General features: G+C 43.3%; 1 protein-coding gene across 2 annotated transcripts in view; it reads right to left on the bottom strand.

Annotated features, from left to right (window-relative positions):
- The window catches only part of LOC124157652 (bromodomain-containing protein 4), a 577672-nt gene that overhangs the window by 490673 nt on the left and 71914 nt on the right, over positions 1–15085 (bottom strand). For both annotated transcript variants that reach the window (XM_046532573.1, XM_046532572.1), the window contains exon 2: positions 9115–9649. In XM_046532573.1, the coding sequence (XP_046388529.1) occupies positions 9115–9649 (535 nt within the window). The remainder of the gene's footprint in view (positions 1–9114; positions 9650–15085) is intronic.

Consider the following 15085-nt stretch of genomic DNA (forward strand, 5'->3'; position numbering starts at 1 on the left):
CGCCGCTATTTAGATATCTATGCAGACAACACAGTGATTTTAAGATAGATGAACGGAATTATGTGAGGCCACATGGAACCGACAGAGGGTAATATATTACAGGGTTCCCACTCTACCTGAACAATGAAATTCACGGCTTTTTCCAGGTTTTCACGGTTATTTTTCACGTTTTCACGGTTTTTTTTAAGGTTTTCACGGTCTCAACTTTGCTAAATTCACGGTCCGTTAATAAGCCAACAATAAGAAAATCACTGGCCGTATATCAACAGAAAATTAACGTACGCGAAAAACGCCGTGAATGTTAACGCCACAATGAAAAGTCATATCTGTTATGACGTGATCTATCGTTTGCAAAATTCAGGGCCGACTAAAGGACCAGCCCAACCGCGCTCTTGCCCGGACGCCGAATACCCTTCGGACCTTCTTCCGTCCGGACACTCGAGGTCCTTTTTTAATTCCTTGCTGAGAGATTGTTTTTTGCGCACGTTGTTGTTACTGCACAGTAACCGAATTTCCCCCACCCCAATATTTCTTATTTAACGGAAAATATTTTATTTAAATTGTTTATAGAATATAATAAATTGATTCTTTCTTATTCAGCGGAAAATATTTTATGAAAATTGTTAATAGAACATAATACATCGAGAAACAATTTCATACACCGTATTAGCACGAATCTAAGACGAAAACGATTCTAAGACTACCCTACTTTTTTGGAACTCCACTAGGGGACAATTTTTCTTTATTAATAACGATACGATTATAAAATGAATGCGGAAAAACGATCAATGCTTAATTTTGTTTTTGCTAGATTGCCTATGTCCCAGGAAACGCAGGATTTTGGCGAGTGATTAAGAAATTCATTAAAGGTTTCAAAACAATATTTTAGATAATAACAGGAATAGTAGTACTTTATCAAGATACATACGTCATATTGTTGATTCGACCCATGTCTCTTTCAAAATTCTGAATGTTTGCTCTCCACTCGGCATTTACACTGCTATTATGGATTTCAGTCAGATGTAAAAATTCTTATCCATCAAACACCATTTCCAGTACACGTATTCACGAGAGCAATGTGCATGTTGTGCCTAAAACAACCGCATTCGCCGGTGCAGTGACTGGTTGTGAGATGGATCACGAAGGCCAAAAATAGTCAATTACTTGAATTGTTCCTGTCTAATGAATATATTTTTAATATAATTGAGGTAGTGTGTAAAGCGCGAACAAGGTTGCGTTAATCGTCAGTGGCACGCCCACCTGGATCTTCGCCTTCATATCTCTACTTGTTTTCTCCAGGTAGCTCACTCTACCCCCACCCCTAACGTCATGTGCTAGCGGACAACCCAAGGCGCTCTGCAATATTCACGCGCATCTAGCCCGGATTCTTTTCTTCATGTTCAATTATTTTCAGTCCATCTCTTAAAGTTCTCAATAGTTTCTTCGGAGGGGCCATGGTCGGAAGACGACTAAAATTAAACTAGTGAAAATGACTTTATTAAACCCACATGGAAAACACTCGGTGGTTCGAAGTCCAGCCACCCCGGAAAGTAGGGAACCACTCGTACCAGGTGAAGTTCGGAACTGATGCTATCGCGTACGGGGGTACGCAGAGCACACAGCAGAGGGCGAAGCGTGACCATATGACTGCGCCATGAAATTTTTTACCCTAAAGATGCCCATTCTTTTCTAATTAGCGTAGCGCCAGATGATCAGATGAATTCGGATTGTTAGTAGGGAGAAACAAAAATCCTGAGAAGATATCCCTTCGTCAGTAACTCTGAGAAGTGAGACTACTAGTAGTAGTATAGCTCGTAAATTGATAACTGATAACAACCTGGTATCATGTTTTCGGAACAAAATGCCGAATTAACTGCCGTAAGCTCAGCTACGAGGATATCGCGTTTCGCCAAAAATCACCATCGTATTTTTCCACCTATTTCCTTGCTTAAAATACGTCATGTGTGGTCTCGTTTTTTTTAACGTGCAAATTACTAACATTTCAATCTAATAAAAGCATAATAGCAATTACTGAATATCATTGTTAGACACCTTTTGGGCTAATAGGTGATTCATGCAGCAGTTGACCTCCATAAACTGGGAACTTCGAAGCAGTAGGTTGAAAAAAGGTCAGTTGGTGAGAAGAGGGGGGGAGCGCGAAACACGTTTCTATTGTTCTCGTGTAACTCGATATTTTTTTCGAAGCTAAGGTCTTCGTAATAAGATCCCTGCGAGAGTTGGGACCTGTTTTTATTTTGAAGAAGAGGAAAGCGTCAGAAGGGGGGAGGCGAATGGTGAATGGAGGGGGATAAAGGTTCTTGGGAAATGCGCTAATGTTACTTTCCCACGGCACTGAGCTTCTCCCAATGGTAGTTCCATCTCTTGGGGAGGATTCCAACTACGTGCTTGTCGTTATTAGCCATAAATTACACATTGTATTTATTTCGTCTCATTTTCGTCAAACGATGGATGCGGGAAAATTCTGAGTCGGAACCGCGATCTTCAAACGATCAATGCGAGAAACGATACTTCGGGGAACGATAGATGCGGGAAAAAATTAAATTGTCTATAAGGAACTTTATTTGGGACCAGAAACGGCGAACGATCAATGCGGGAACGATAGATCGAGGTTCCACCGTATAACTTTCTTTTGAAAGCGGCAGTGTAATGACTTCTTTTCTCTGCTATCGTAATACTCTGAAACCAAAACTGAATCGATCTCTCTAATCAGAGGCAAATCATGTTCCCTTCTTACCGTTTCTCTGGGAAAAATGGAACGACTATGTAGCATAATTAATCGTAGAGGGCGTAACTTGGTGGAAATCCATAATATCACGAATACAAGGATCAAGGAAATAGCAAAGTTCTTGATCCTTGTATTCGTGAGACTATGCAGCAGTTTATATCGCGACGGCATTGAGGCTTTAACGACACAAACAAACGGCATTACCTTAGATAGCACAAAGCGGAGGAACTGGATCACCACCGACAGTAAATAACTCCACACAAACTTTCCGGTTGCGACGTAAAACTGGCAAGTTCCAGGTCGACGCATGCGACAATTGTGTAATGCTGTGCCATAAGCGGAAATCTTCTCTCGTTTTCAGGGCCGCAATGCGCGAGAATTAGTAACGTCACGCCGAAAGCTCACTGTCACCCGGTTCAAACGCAGGGAGCGTAGTGTCCACAGCGCATGGCAGGTTGTCAAGGCTAGCGGTCTTCCAGTCATAGAATTGAGGGTGTTGAATAAACGTTCAAATTTTTCGACACAATGGCCATCTAGATTTAGTTTCGAAAGTGGTCGCTGCAGCCAGTGGGAAGGCTAATTGGGTGGAAGGGGGACTAAGCAGTGACCGAGGGAGGGGAAACCAAGCCATTTGAGGAAAGTAAACAAGCTGATGAGAAGTGGTGTCATATTTCAGGAGGGGGAGAGAAAAGGCCTGCGCTGGGGAAAGATGTTTTTTTCTTCAGGCAACATTCGTTCCCACGCTTTTCTGACCCATGCGACCGCATGCGACGATGTTCGCCACAATGAATAGAAGTGCGCTAGCTACGAACGAAGATGAAAATTTCTGGGAAGGTATTATCATAGAGTAAGTATATAAGAATATACTTACTCTATGGTATTATTATCAAGATTGAGAGATTTTTAAGGTTTTAAGACGAAATTCACGGCTATTTCCCGGTTTTTTCACGGTAGAGGAAATTCACGGCTAATTCACGGTTTTAAGGTTTTCACGGTTGAGTGGGAACCCTGATATTAGTGCTTTAACAAATTATGATGACAGAAAAATAACAAAAAATTACTAATGCAACCTTCGCTCAAACATTGTAGGACAATATGATTTTAAGACGAATAAAGGAACTCAAAGCAACTAAATGCAGCGGCAACAACCGCATGGCTTCCTGGAGCATATGATCAGGTTATAACGGAAGCCAAGGTTTATCCATTATTTAAAGAGTTCCATGACGCAACACGGTAGTGCTAAGATTCAATTAACAATGCACAACACATCCCACGCCGCGGTACCAAATACAATTACCAGCTAACTAAATAATGTGCAGATAGAAAAATCCTCACGAATAAAATTTCCGGCGGGAGACGAGCTTGAATTTCATTTTAAAATTGAATGTATTCCATTAGTTCACTCATTTTTAAACGCTTTCACGGTGCGGCTACTACAAAAGCGGAGTGTGCAGTGAAATCCATGACAGAGGCTCATCCGAGGGCTAGAAAATAGATATTCCGAAAGCCACGACTAATTGCTCCAACAATAAACACTTCAACCCAAACGGGGAGGCTTGAGATTAAAAAAAAAATAGCCGGAAAGGGTACGGGAGACGGGAACAATGAAAGCATTCCCAATTAGCGTACGAGCCGACACTGGGGAGGTACCGCGACAATTACCGTACAGAATGGACGAGAGAAAAAAATGTAGTAGGAACGATTCACGGTGACTAAAACAGAAAGGATTAACGTTGCACTTCCATTATCATCCTTCCACACATGCAATAATCGCCATCATCCTCGTATTCCCCTCTAGCGATTAACAGGACTCATCCTTAACAACACTTTGTGCCGGAGAGAATTCCGAATTTCACGGCACAGTATTACCTCAACGCAAATGCGATGATGGAAGAATAAATCAGGAAACGGCAAGAAGGATCCAAGTTGCCGGGAGTGGGCGAAGGCGAATACGGACGAGGCCACACTGCAACCAGTTCGATAAAAAAATCCGAATTAATTCCAACGCTCAAAAGCCGCGCTTCTCTATAACAGTAAAAAGAAATCTCGAAGAACCCCACCCGTGGATTACGTGGGTGGGTCGACCTCATAACGTCCGTCTAGATGCAGCGCTCGTACGCACGTGGGAGGTTGGATAATCCCAAGGCTGGAAGGCACGGATTCCACGAAAACTGGAATGGGCGATTCTCGGAACGGCGGATGAACAATATATGACCTCACCACGTTTGGTAGGCTAAAACCGTGAGACTTCGACGACGTAATCCGAAATAACGTATGATATCACCCTCGAATAGTTTCACGAGGAATAAAGTGAGTATCAATTTTTTAAGCAATTAATTTAAAGTACCTTAGGCTAGCAATAGCAAGAAATAGAAAACGGCTGAACGGCTACGTCGTTAACATAAATGGTCATTATAAAAATACATCAGAAAAAGCAATCGCGACAATTATCACAATGACATGCCAAGCTACAGCAAATATAACTGTAGAGACACTTAACATCATTTCCTCCAAAGTTATCGATATCTTCAAAATAAATAAATATTTACTGAAAAATAATTAAGCCGCACTGATGTAGGCTTTCCAAGACTTGATTCTGGATTTCACGTCATCATCATGCCAAAATGCCATTACTACTTAAGCATACCCCTCATTCTCATGAGCAGGGTGACCTTTATTTCCAAAAATAAATAAAAAAGAAAGAAATGGATACTAGCCACTACCTTTACACGGAAACAAGCCAATACCGAGTAGAGTTACCGCTTATAGCCTACAAGAAATCGTTTGATTAGGGCACCAAGACAGAAAGACAAAAATGGACGAAATGAAATTAATTGTAAACATCTTCCCACCCGGATAACCGCGAGCGCTCTCATTCTACTCAGAAAAAACGCTCGAACATCAGAATATTTTTGAAATCCACTGATACGTCCATCTGACGATAACACTTCGCAGATGGAAGCCACGACAATGACGAAATACAAAGAACCACGACTCCATTCCATCCTTTTTTTATTTTCCGAACAAAACCAATTTCCTTAATGCCCTCCCCACGTGCTCCATCTTTCAGGATGAACCTGAGGACACAATAACCTTCCCTAGAGACACTGCTTCATGAAAACTCGATCGACGTATATTTTCCTCGATCAGGATTCCCTAGTCCGATTGGGAGTCGAGGATGGCGCAACGGGTAGACTGGCCCTTCCCCTTTGTGTCACAACACCCAACACGTGCTGCGTCCATCAACCTCGATAAAAAATTGAACAACAAACAGGAAACAAACATAATTTTCGCAACTGCTACGGGAACCCAATAGGAACGGCGGAAAGGGTGCATGGCATGTGGCATCAAAACTCATGATTACGGAAGCCCGAACGACAGATGAACTCACTGGCGAGCTCGAAGGAGACGCGGGTAATTCTGCGCAGAGAGCACCTTATGGCCGAGCAAAGAAAATATCGCTTGAAAGCTGACGGTAGCGGCAACAGTTAACTAGGGAGGAAAAGAAATTGTGACTAGAATCAGAAGGAATGCGAACAGGAAAAAAATATGCAAAGAATGCAATTCGTTGGCTAAGTCACCAGGAAAAAAATGCTTAAGAACCTAATCATGAGGCACTTACAGAAACCTTGAATGGCGTAACGGAGAAGAGTGAAACGGAAAAATATTAGGCGCATGTTCGTGACTGTATCTCAAGGAGAGAAATACTACGAGACTGTGAAACAAGTTATTGCAACGCTAAGTATTGATGCGAACTAAGGGAGAGTAGGATATATGGGAGAGAGACGTGAAATAAATGACCAATTGCAGAAGACATATCAAACAATAATAAAAAAATTCTGTGTCATCAGTGCAAGTAAAGAGACCTGACGTGAACAATTCACCGAGTTATGCTATCGCATGTAATAAATGTAAGGCCATGAAAATGAAACAGGAAAATATTAAATAATGAGCTGAGTCAGCAATAATCACCCGGTAATCAAATATGCCGACGTAGCACGCTAATCATCAAAACTTACAGCCATAAAGTCCTTGTCAACGCTCCATTAAATGCTCTTGCATAGATAAAAATCAGCCCTCGTTAGAGGGAAAAAAGCTTTCGCTAACTGAGAAGACACTTTTGAGCATCGGACAGGCATGAAAAAATAATTGACGTTGACAGATCTACAAAATGAGTAGTGTTCAAGGACAAGAAAAGAAAGGTATGAAATTCCACCAACGTTAGGGACTAAAGGAGGCGTGGCATCTACGTGAACAAAAAAATCACTGATTACTTGAGAGGGAAAGAGAGGATTACTTGAGATATTAACCAAATCATGATAGTAACTAAATTTTTCTCGACCCTTTCCGACATAAAATATGCGGAAACGGAGACGACCAATGAAAATAGGGAACATAGAAAGACAGACTATCTCATGGATTTTTTTCCAGTTACATTCCTACATGTTTAAAACATTGTAAGCAATATATTTAATATCCTAGCACTCTGCTCTGACATGTTTCTTTTGTTTACTCTTCGTATTTGTTTCTTTATTACTTTCACTTATATCTCATTTAAAGGCAATTACTATATCGAAATTTTTGAATACATAAATAAGGGATAGTAGGTTCTACAATGGTGTAAACCATTAAACCTAACCAAAGTTCAGCACTTTTATTTTCAAACTTTCAATATTGTACTTGAAGTGAAACAGCAAATTTATCTTATTAATAAGTGGCGACAAACAAGTTGACTTCCCACCACGTACTGGATCGAAGCGAGATTAACGAATTTCTCCAAACGACCTCCGACGCAGGGCCACTAGATCCCCCGCTCGAGTCGCACATGATTAGGCGCGGCATCGAGGGAGAACCCCGAAGGTGAGAAAGCGATACAGGGGATCGGAAGAGAGCGCTACGGGAGGAGGAGGGAGGCGGGAGGCAGGGGGAAAAACGACCACGCGCCCGCGAACCAGATAATTGGCAGCAAAAGAGAGAGAGGGACTGGGGACGGCAACGAAATTATTAAGGGTGTCAGAGCACAGAAGGGCAGACCGCCACCGTATATGGGGGAGGAAAAAAATTATACCACCACCCCAGAGCGACCCCTGCCGCCCGCCAGGAGACATAGGCACCAGACGCCACGTGACACCAACCCTTTTCGGTCACACACACACGAACGTCAAGGGGCCTCGGAAGGGGGGCGGGGACGTGCGAAAGACCAAACCATACCCAAACCTTCCCTCTCCATCCCACCAAAGAGTCCACCCAAAACGACTGGTACCTATTCGGCCCATTTGCTCCCGCCCATTAATGACCGAACGAAGAGAGGAGGGGGACCCCTACGATGGGGGAGTGGGGGAACGGGGGGAGCGCACGGCGGGGACATATGGGAGGCTGGTCGGAGGATGAGGCCGCAAAAATTGAGCGATAAAGGCAGAGCCGCGAATGGGGTCGTCGAGGAAGCTCGGGGACATTTCCACACTACATCTACGACAGCGCCGACATGATCCAACTCCATTCCCATCCCACCCGAACCCCGACCATGTGACCCGGACCGCCCGCCCTGGCACGCCCTCAAAACAGTGTGAGACGATATGGGAGTGCGAGCGGGTTAAAAAAATCCTTCCAGTACATTGAACGGGGGACACAACGAGAAATGTGCACACCAATTCGCCCGCGATTTTTTCGCTGTGTCCAGCGAATAATTTGATTCCTACGGACGATAATGATCAAACGCAGCTGATGCGATGGACTGTGAGTCACACTTCCAACGGAGTGGAAAAAATTATCGATTCGATGAATCGCCAAATTATAGCTATGGGAGGCTGGTCGGAGGATGAGGCCGCAAAAATTGATTGATTGATTGAGATCAGGGTATGATGTTTTGAAACGTGAGAAAAAATACGAGTTCCTCGACTGAAAAAGTCATTAGTAGCATACCATAGACAAAAAGATGCAGCAAAATGTCGATAGGTTGCTATGCTATACAACGATAATAAAAGGACAGGAACTAACCTGGATTTCAATGGAAATCATTAAATTTGCTTCATGTTTTATGTTCGAGAATAAAAACAATAAAGGGTATGATGTTTTGAAACGTGAGAAAAAATACGAGTTCCTCGACTGAAAAAGTCATTAGTGAAATCCTATAAAATTTGTTAATCCAAATGAGTTATAGCCGTAACGGGCACAAAAAGCAACTAAATGAGCATATTTGGCATTCTGTGTATTCGTCGATACTCGTGCGGTTCCATTGCTTGTCGTCAATCCGCAAGGGTCACCAAGAGACGAGTTCGATTTAAACGCGATACTCTAGGATTTAAAAACGATCGGGGTAAAATAAAAATTGCGCAATATTAGGAGGCATAAATGAATTAATAACAGACCTTGCTCAGTTTCTCTCCCTCGTGGTGCGGCAGCAGCGTCCTCAGCGACTGGAACCCAGCATTGATGCTCTGCATTCGCCGCCTCTCGTTCGAGTTGGCGATCTCTCGCCTAATCCTCTTCTCCTGCTCCATCGGGCGGTGGTGGTGGTGGTGCTCGGGTGACTGGTAGCCTCGGTGGTGGTGGTGATGGTGATGGTGGTGGGCCGTGGCCCGGTGGGGGCCCGCCTCCCCGGCGGCGACCTGCTGCGGGCCCGAAGACGACGACGAAGACGACCTCCGCTTGCAGCGGCGAGCGGGGACCGCGGAGGCCTTCCGAAGCAGCGACGACGCCTCCTCGCTCCGCCCTGGGTCCTCCTCCTCCGGAGGGCGGCTGTTACTCGGGCCCTTGCGCCTCCTCCCCCCGGCGTCTCCGCGCCACGCGATACACTCCCCGACGCCTCCTCCTTCACCTCCCCCGCTCCCTTCGCCTCCGCTACCCTCCTCGTCCCACCCGTCCTCCTCCCCCTCTTCCTTGTCTCCGTCACTCGGGAGGAACCTGCACAAATCAAAACAAACATACATTTCAATCAACACATGTAAACAATTTACGTTCACAGATAAATTACGAGGGCTTAGATTAATCACAACTGAAAAAAAGTTGCGAACATGCACTTTCCCAATACTGAGTTCGTTTCGGTAATTAACTTGTAAACAAATAAAAGTTCGCCAATGAAGTTCATCTCAAAGCTTGAACCATCATCTCAATCCATTAACGTCTCTACAATCACCCTAGAGATGTTCAGTACGTTGAATTTCCGGCGTGCAGTAAAACGCAAGGATCATGTCAAAACATTAGTTGTCAATTTACTAGAGTTATTATAAGAATAGAAGTTACTGTGTGAAGAGAAGATAAAGGGTTTCTACGCGTCGAAAGGAGAGAGATACGAACAGAAAGGAATGATTGACGCGGCCTGCACAAAAGATGAAGAAGATAAAAGGGTTCAGAGACGTAATCAATAAAAGAACTTAGGCCGAAAGTAAGAAGGGTAGTAAATGTGAAAATTGAGAAGGCCACGGCGATCAGAAAAATATTTCATGCAAACCTCATCTACCTACCCCAGTAGAGCACCTTTGTCTCATTATGACATTACTCTACCCATTGAGGTAAATACGATAGAGACAGGAGTGAATATAGGTTTCTTTATTCCTACGAGGAGGGCATTTATACACAGTAACAGGAACTTATCACCATAGATCAAAAATAATAAAAGCAATGAAAAATGTCAATCTGCACATTCAAATATAAGATTTCCATACCACGGGAAATAACATAAGAAAACACTCAAAACTTTAAATTTTTGCCCCGCTCCTCTTTACTCTCTGATCTTACGAATTACTGACTCCGAATGACGTCTTATCTCCATTAAGAAGAACGAAAACTGAAAACCCACGTCCCGGAAGAATAACATCCGCTCCGAGTTCGCCTAAACTTTGCCATTAGATGGGAGAACATAGAAAATAAAATATTTCGCCTAAAATAGATACACATTGCCAAAAAAAGGAGGTCATCCTTCCTAACGTCTTTTCCTTCCTCGCCACTGGGGCACCGGATTCCACCCCATACCATGCCCACACTATCTCGCAATTCTCAAAAATAACCCCGCTTCCGCAAAAAAAAAACGCCCCTCCGTGCCAAACAACCGAGACTAAGCGGGAGAACCGCAAGACCCAGCGGGAGACTTCGGCGGAAAGACAAAAAATTCAGTTTAGAGGGAATATATTCCGATGGAGACGTAGACACTTTAAGACAGCGAATGCACATAATATCGCTGCGTTACAGGAATTAAGCTGGGAGCCGCACGAGACTACGAGGTTAAGTGTTAAGCTAATTGTTACATTACTCGAGCAATCGAAAACCGATATCACCCAGAGTAACACGAAGAACATATCTTAGAGGCGACTTTATTTCCACGTCAGAAAGAAACCATAAAATATGAGACATATTTTCCCGATCGAAAAGGAAAAGGAATGCAATTTTTATAAAAAAAAAATCAGGACTAACATGGATGTTACGTAAGGTTGCCTAGTTATCGGAGGTAAGATATCGTTCCTAACCTCTTCATGGAAAAGCGTTGGCGTCATTCATTTCTTCCGTCAAACCGCCAAGGGCTGTGCAGCGTACGAAAGCGGTGGAGTCGCTTCTCTGATGACAACACAAACGTATCGATTCGGCGGTGATTCTTTGATTTAAATTTAGTAGAAACTGGCTGAAGACAGAACGTCTATAATCATTGAAAATTAATTCAAAATACAGTCATATATACTCATTCAATTCCGTATCTGAATTTACGATCTCCTAACCAGTCAGTGTCAAAAATATTAAAGATTGTTTTGGACCTTGCCCTCACATCGAGTATCTCATCATATTTTCTTTGCTTTTCGTGTATTGCTTCTCTAATTCGCCCTTAATTTCTTCTAGTATGTAAATAGTAAGAGGTTTTCCACTACCGTTCCACGAGTCTTTCGCTCTCCATCCCTTCCGAAACGAGAGGTTTAAGCGTAAAAAAAAAACTTCACGGCCCAACGAGTGTCGGGACATCCGAAACACATGGGGAGGATGTAAACAAACCCACGAGGCCACGAGCGGCGAGTATGCAAAAGAGTGGCGGGGTAAGTCGCCCACGATGGAGCGAACACCACTCCGTGTCCAACCTATACTTTATCCGCTTCAGTGATTACAACGTTTCGGAAACAGCTGACGTGGTTAAATGGCAACTGTCACCTGAGTACAGTTGACAGACTTGGTCGCAACTTCTCGTAATCTTATCACATTCGATGAGTTGATATTTATAAACACATATCACTAATATTACACACACTTTTTAGTTTTATAATTGAATTTTCATCGCTAAGACTACATCAAGGCCATTGGTTCCACATATTGATCTCAAAATAAAACCAAACGTAATTGATTACCCACAATGTAAAAATACATAAAACAACAACGAAAGTATTTCGTATAAAGTTAATTCGACAAAGAATTTTGAATCAACGCCATGAATGACCAAACTAGGTAAAAGCTGGAAAAATGCGAAGAAAAGCTAGCTGACAGCGGGCGGGAATGGATAAAATAGCCGAAGAAATAGGATTTCAGTTAGCATTACCAATTATTTTAATACACACCTACTTTTTTCTGCTTTTACCTCACTATTATTTATTCGAAATTGCGTGAAATTGCTTAACGCCGTTTCGTCCTTCATTAAATTTCACTTAATACTCACATAATAAACGCATTTACGTACACATGCAGTCACAGTCACCAAAAATATGATCCAAACGAGTTTATCACGCCCCCTGAAGCGCCAATATCTCACAACGATTCACTGAACCTGGCAACGAGGCAGCCTGCGACCAAATCCCAGACATCGCGACCCCACGTAACCGCTAAACGCGGGACCAAAACACACAAACAGTGGGGCACGCGACCGCCGGATGAACGCGAGGTATAACATTCGGAAAGCGGGCGAAAACACGCACCGCGCCGACACGGGGTCATGAGCGAAATTGAAAGGGGGTGGCACTGCGGGGGGAGGGACGAACCTTAACCCCCTCCCGACCGGAACTACACGGCATACGTGCACATCAGCTGGCTTGGGGTAGGAGCGGCGGCCGTGACTCACAGATGGGCATGCATTACCCTCTAGTACAGTGGGGGGTGTACGTGGGTCGGTAGACGAATGGTGGTGAGCGAAGGTGGGCGGTTTTCCGTTGTACTAGAGGATCCGTTCTGCAACCTGAGCCTCGAGAACATAACTGTGAGCGAAGAACGGGGTGAGTCACAGATGCGCACTGCAGCGAGGGGTGGAGAACCATATCCGCTGCTAGCGAGAGACAGGGGTGTGCCATACGTGATCAATCGTCGTTACTCTGGTTCCAGAATGATTATTTCGATACTCATATAACTATCTGATAACTCAAATGAACACGAGAACTGATATCATCGACTAAAACGACGAATATTAAAAAAAAAACAGCAGACTAGTCTATTCATCAAACAAACCGGGTACTTGCCGATGCAATGATTCTGGTCGTTTAATCTGACTATTATCAGCGGAGGCCGACACACGCTAGCGAATAAATTTGCGGCTCTGCCCACGATTGCACTGTTCTCTTCATTAGGCCATTAAATTTTTTCCATTGACAACTTCTACCGACGAAAGTACCCAAATCATCACTTATAATTTAATATTAACTGTATGCTATTGCTATTGATTACTGTTAAAGTATTGCTATTAATTTGCATTCATTGGGGAAACCGAGAACTTGGTTGCAATGTCTTAGTAATTGCACTCATTATATTAGAAAGCCCATGTAATAATTTAGTACCCATGATTTCAAGTGAATACGCTCAGCTCATCGAGCAGCAATAAACGATAGCATTCGGCACATCCCTTCCATGGGGGTGTTAATAGAGGGACTATCGGAGGCGAATGGCGTTAGTATCAAAGGAGAGGAAGCGACTCGGAGGGTTTCGAAGACCGATGCGCAGGGCGGAACCATACAGGGGGTTCGAGGCGAGGCTCCCTATCTCCACGCATCGCTCTTGGGCGGGAGGATGGATGTCTGTGTCCGGGCGCGCGTCTGGTGCCATTCAGCTTGGACGGGGGTGGATGGGCGGCTTTAGCAAGTGCTGGGAAGCGAACGTCTCTTTTATCACCCGACGGCACTCGTTTCCCAATCCCACCCCGAAAAAGAACTACCATCGTTCGATACGATGTTGTTTATTCGACTTTTTTGCCCCGAAAATATCCGAAGAATACTATAAAAGGTTGAGTATGGTTGCCTTTTGCGAATTACGGTGGGGTGTTTCCCCTTCCACATTGAGCTACCCTCTTCAATTCACAATAAAACCAATTCCTTCTCATTTTATCTATAAAGTCTCCGGAACGTAGCAATTGAAATTTAACATCTTTGGAAATGCGTAATGTTCTAACTTCATAACAGAGCCAAGCGTTCTACCATTAGGCTACCACGCTACCCTAACAATGTCGTAACAAAAATAATTCCTACTTTTTAAGGCTTGACAAAACACATCCTTTGCAAAACTCAGCGCTAGAATACATTTTCATTCATTTTTTCACCACCACCACCAATTCTGATTTATACTCTAGAAAAAAAAGTAAAAAATGTTCGATTCACTAGAAATTTCGGATCACTTTACTGCCGCAGCCCACTAGCAATGAAGTTTTCTACAAATAAATTCTAGTAAGCCGGAGATGGGCTGTTTTTCATGTGACAAAGATTCTCCATTATGGCCATTGCAATAGAAAAGGTAGAGGAAGATTTTATGATGAAATGTAAAAGAGACGGCTCTGGTCCACAGATTTCATAAAAAGGTTGGACATAAATCGGAATGAGAACCAGAAGATATCAGAGAGACAGAAAACGTCATAAAACTTCACGACTTAAATAATACCCCCAAATCTTTTTACTCCTCTGATCACAACATACACTATTAGCGTACTGGGCAACGACAACTGGAAACTTGACTCTCTCAATATAGAAAACAATATGCCCATTTTATTAATATAAATTAATAAAATGCAAATATTAAATAAAATATACGCTGAGAATTGAAATTTTACGGCTCGTTTCCGAAGGTTGTAGAGCCACAGCACGGAGCAGAAATTTTAGCTTGCAACCGAAAGATTCAGAACGAGAGTCGCAACATTTTCTTACGGTTCGGAGTGGGCGAGGAATAAAAATACACGTCGAACACATCAACGAAGAACACGGTATGTGCGAACAGTAGGGTGGTCCTGCAGACGTAACACACCCACCTTTCCATATTTTGAGCATCTCACTACTCACTCAACGAAATGTGTGGGTAGGGAGTATTTTCAGACAATCGATCTTGATCCTCAAAGCACTCATGTCGCATCTTATGCTCTCAAGGACGCTGTCGCAACGATTCTTGGCATTTGCGCCATCA

This window comes from Ischnura elegans, chromosome 4 (genome assembly GCF_921293095.1).
Source record: "Ischnura elegans chromosome 4, ioIscEleg1.1, whole genome shotgun sequence".
NCBI classification, from domain to species: Eukaryota; Metazoa; Arthropoda; class Insecta; order Odonata; family Coenagrionidae; genus Ischnura; species Ischnura elegans.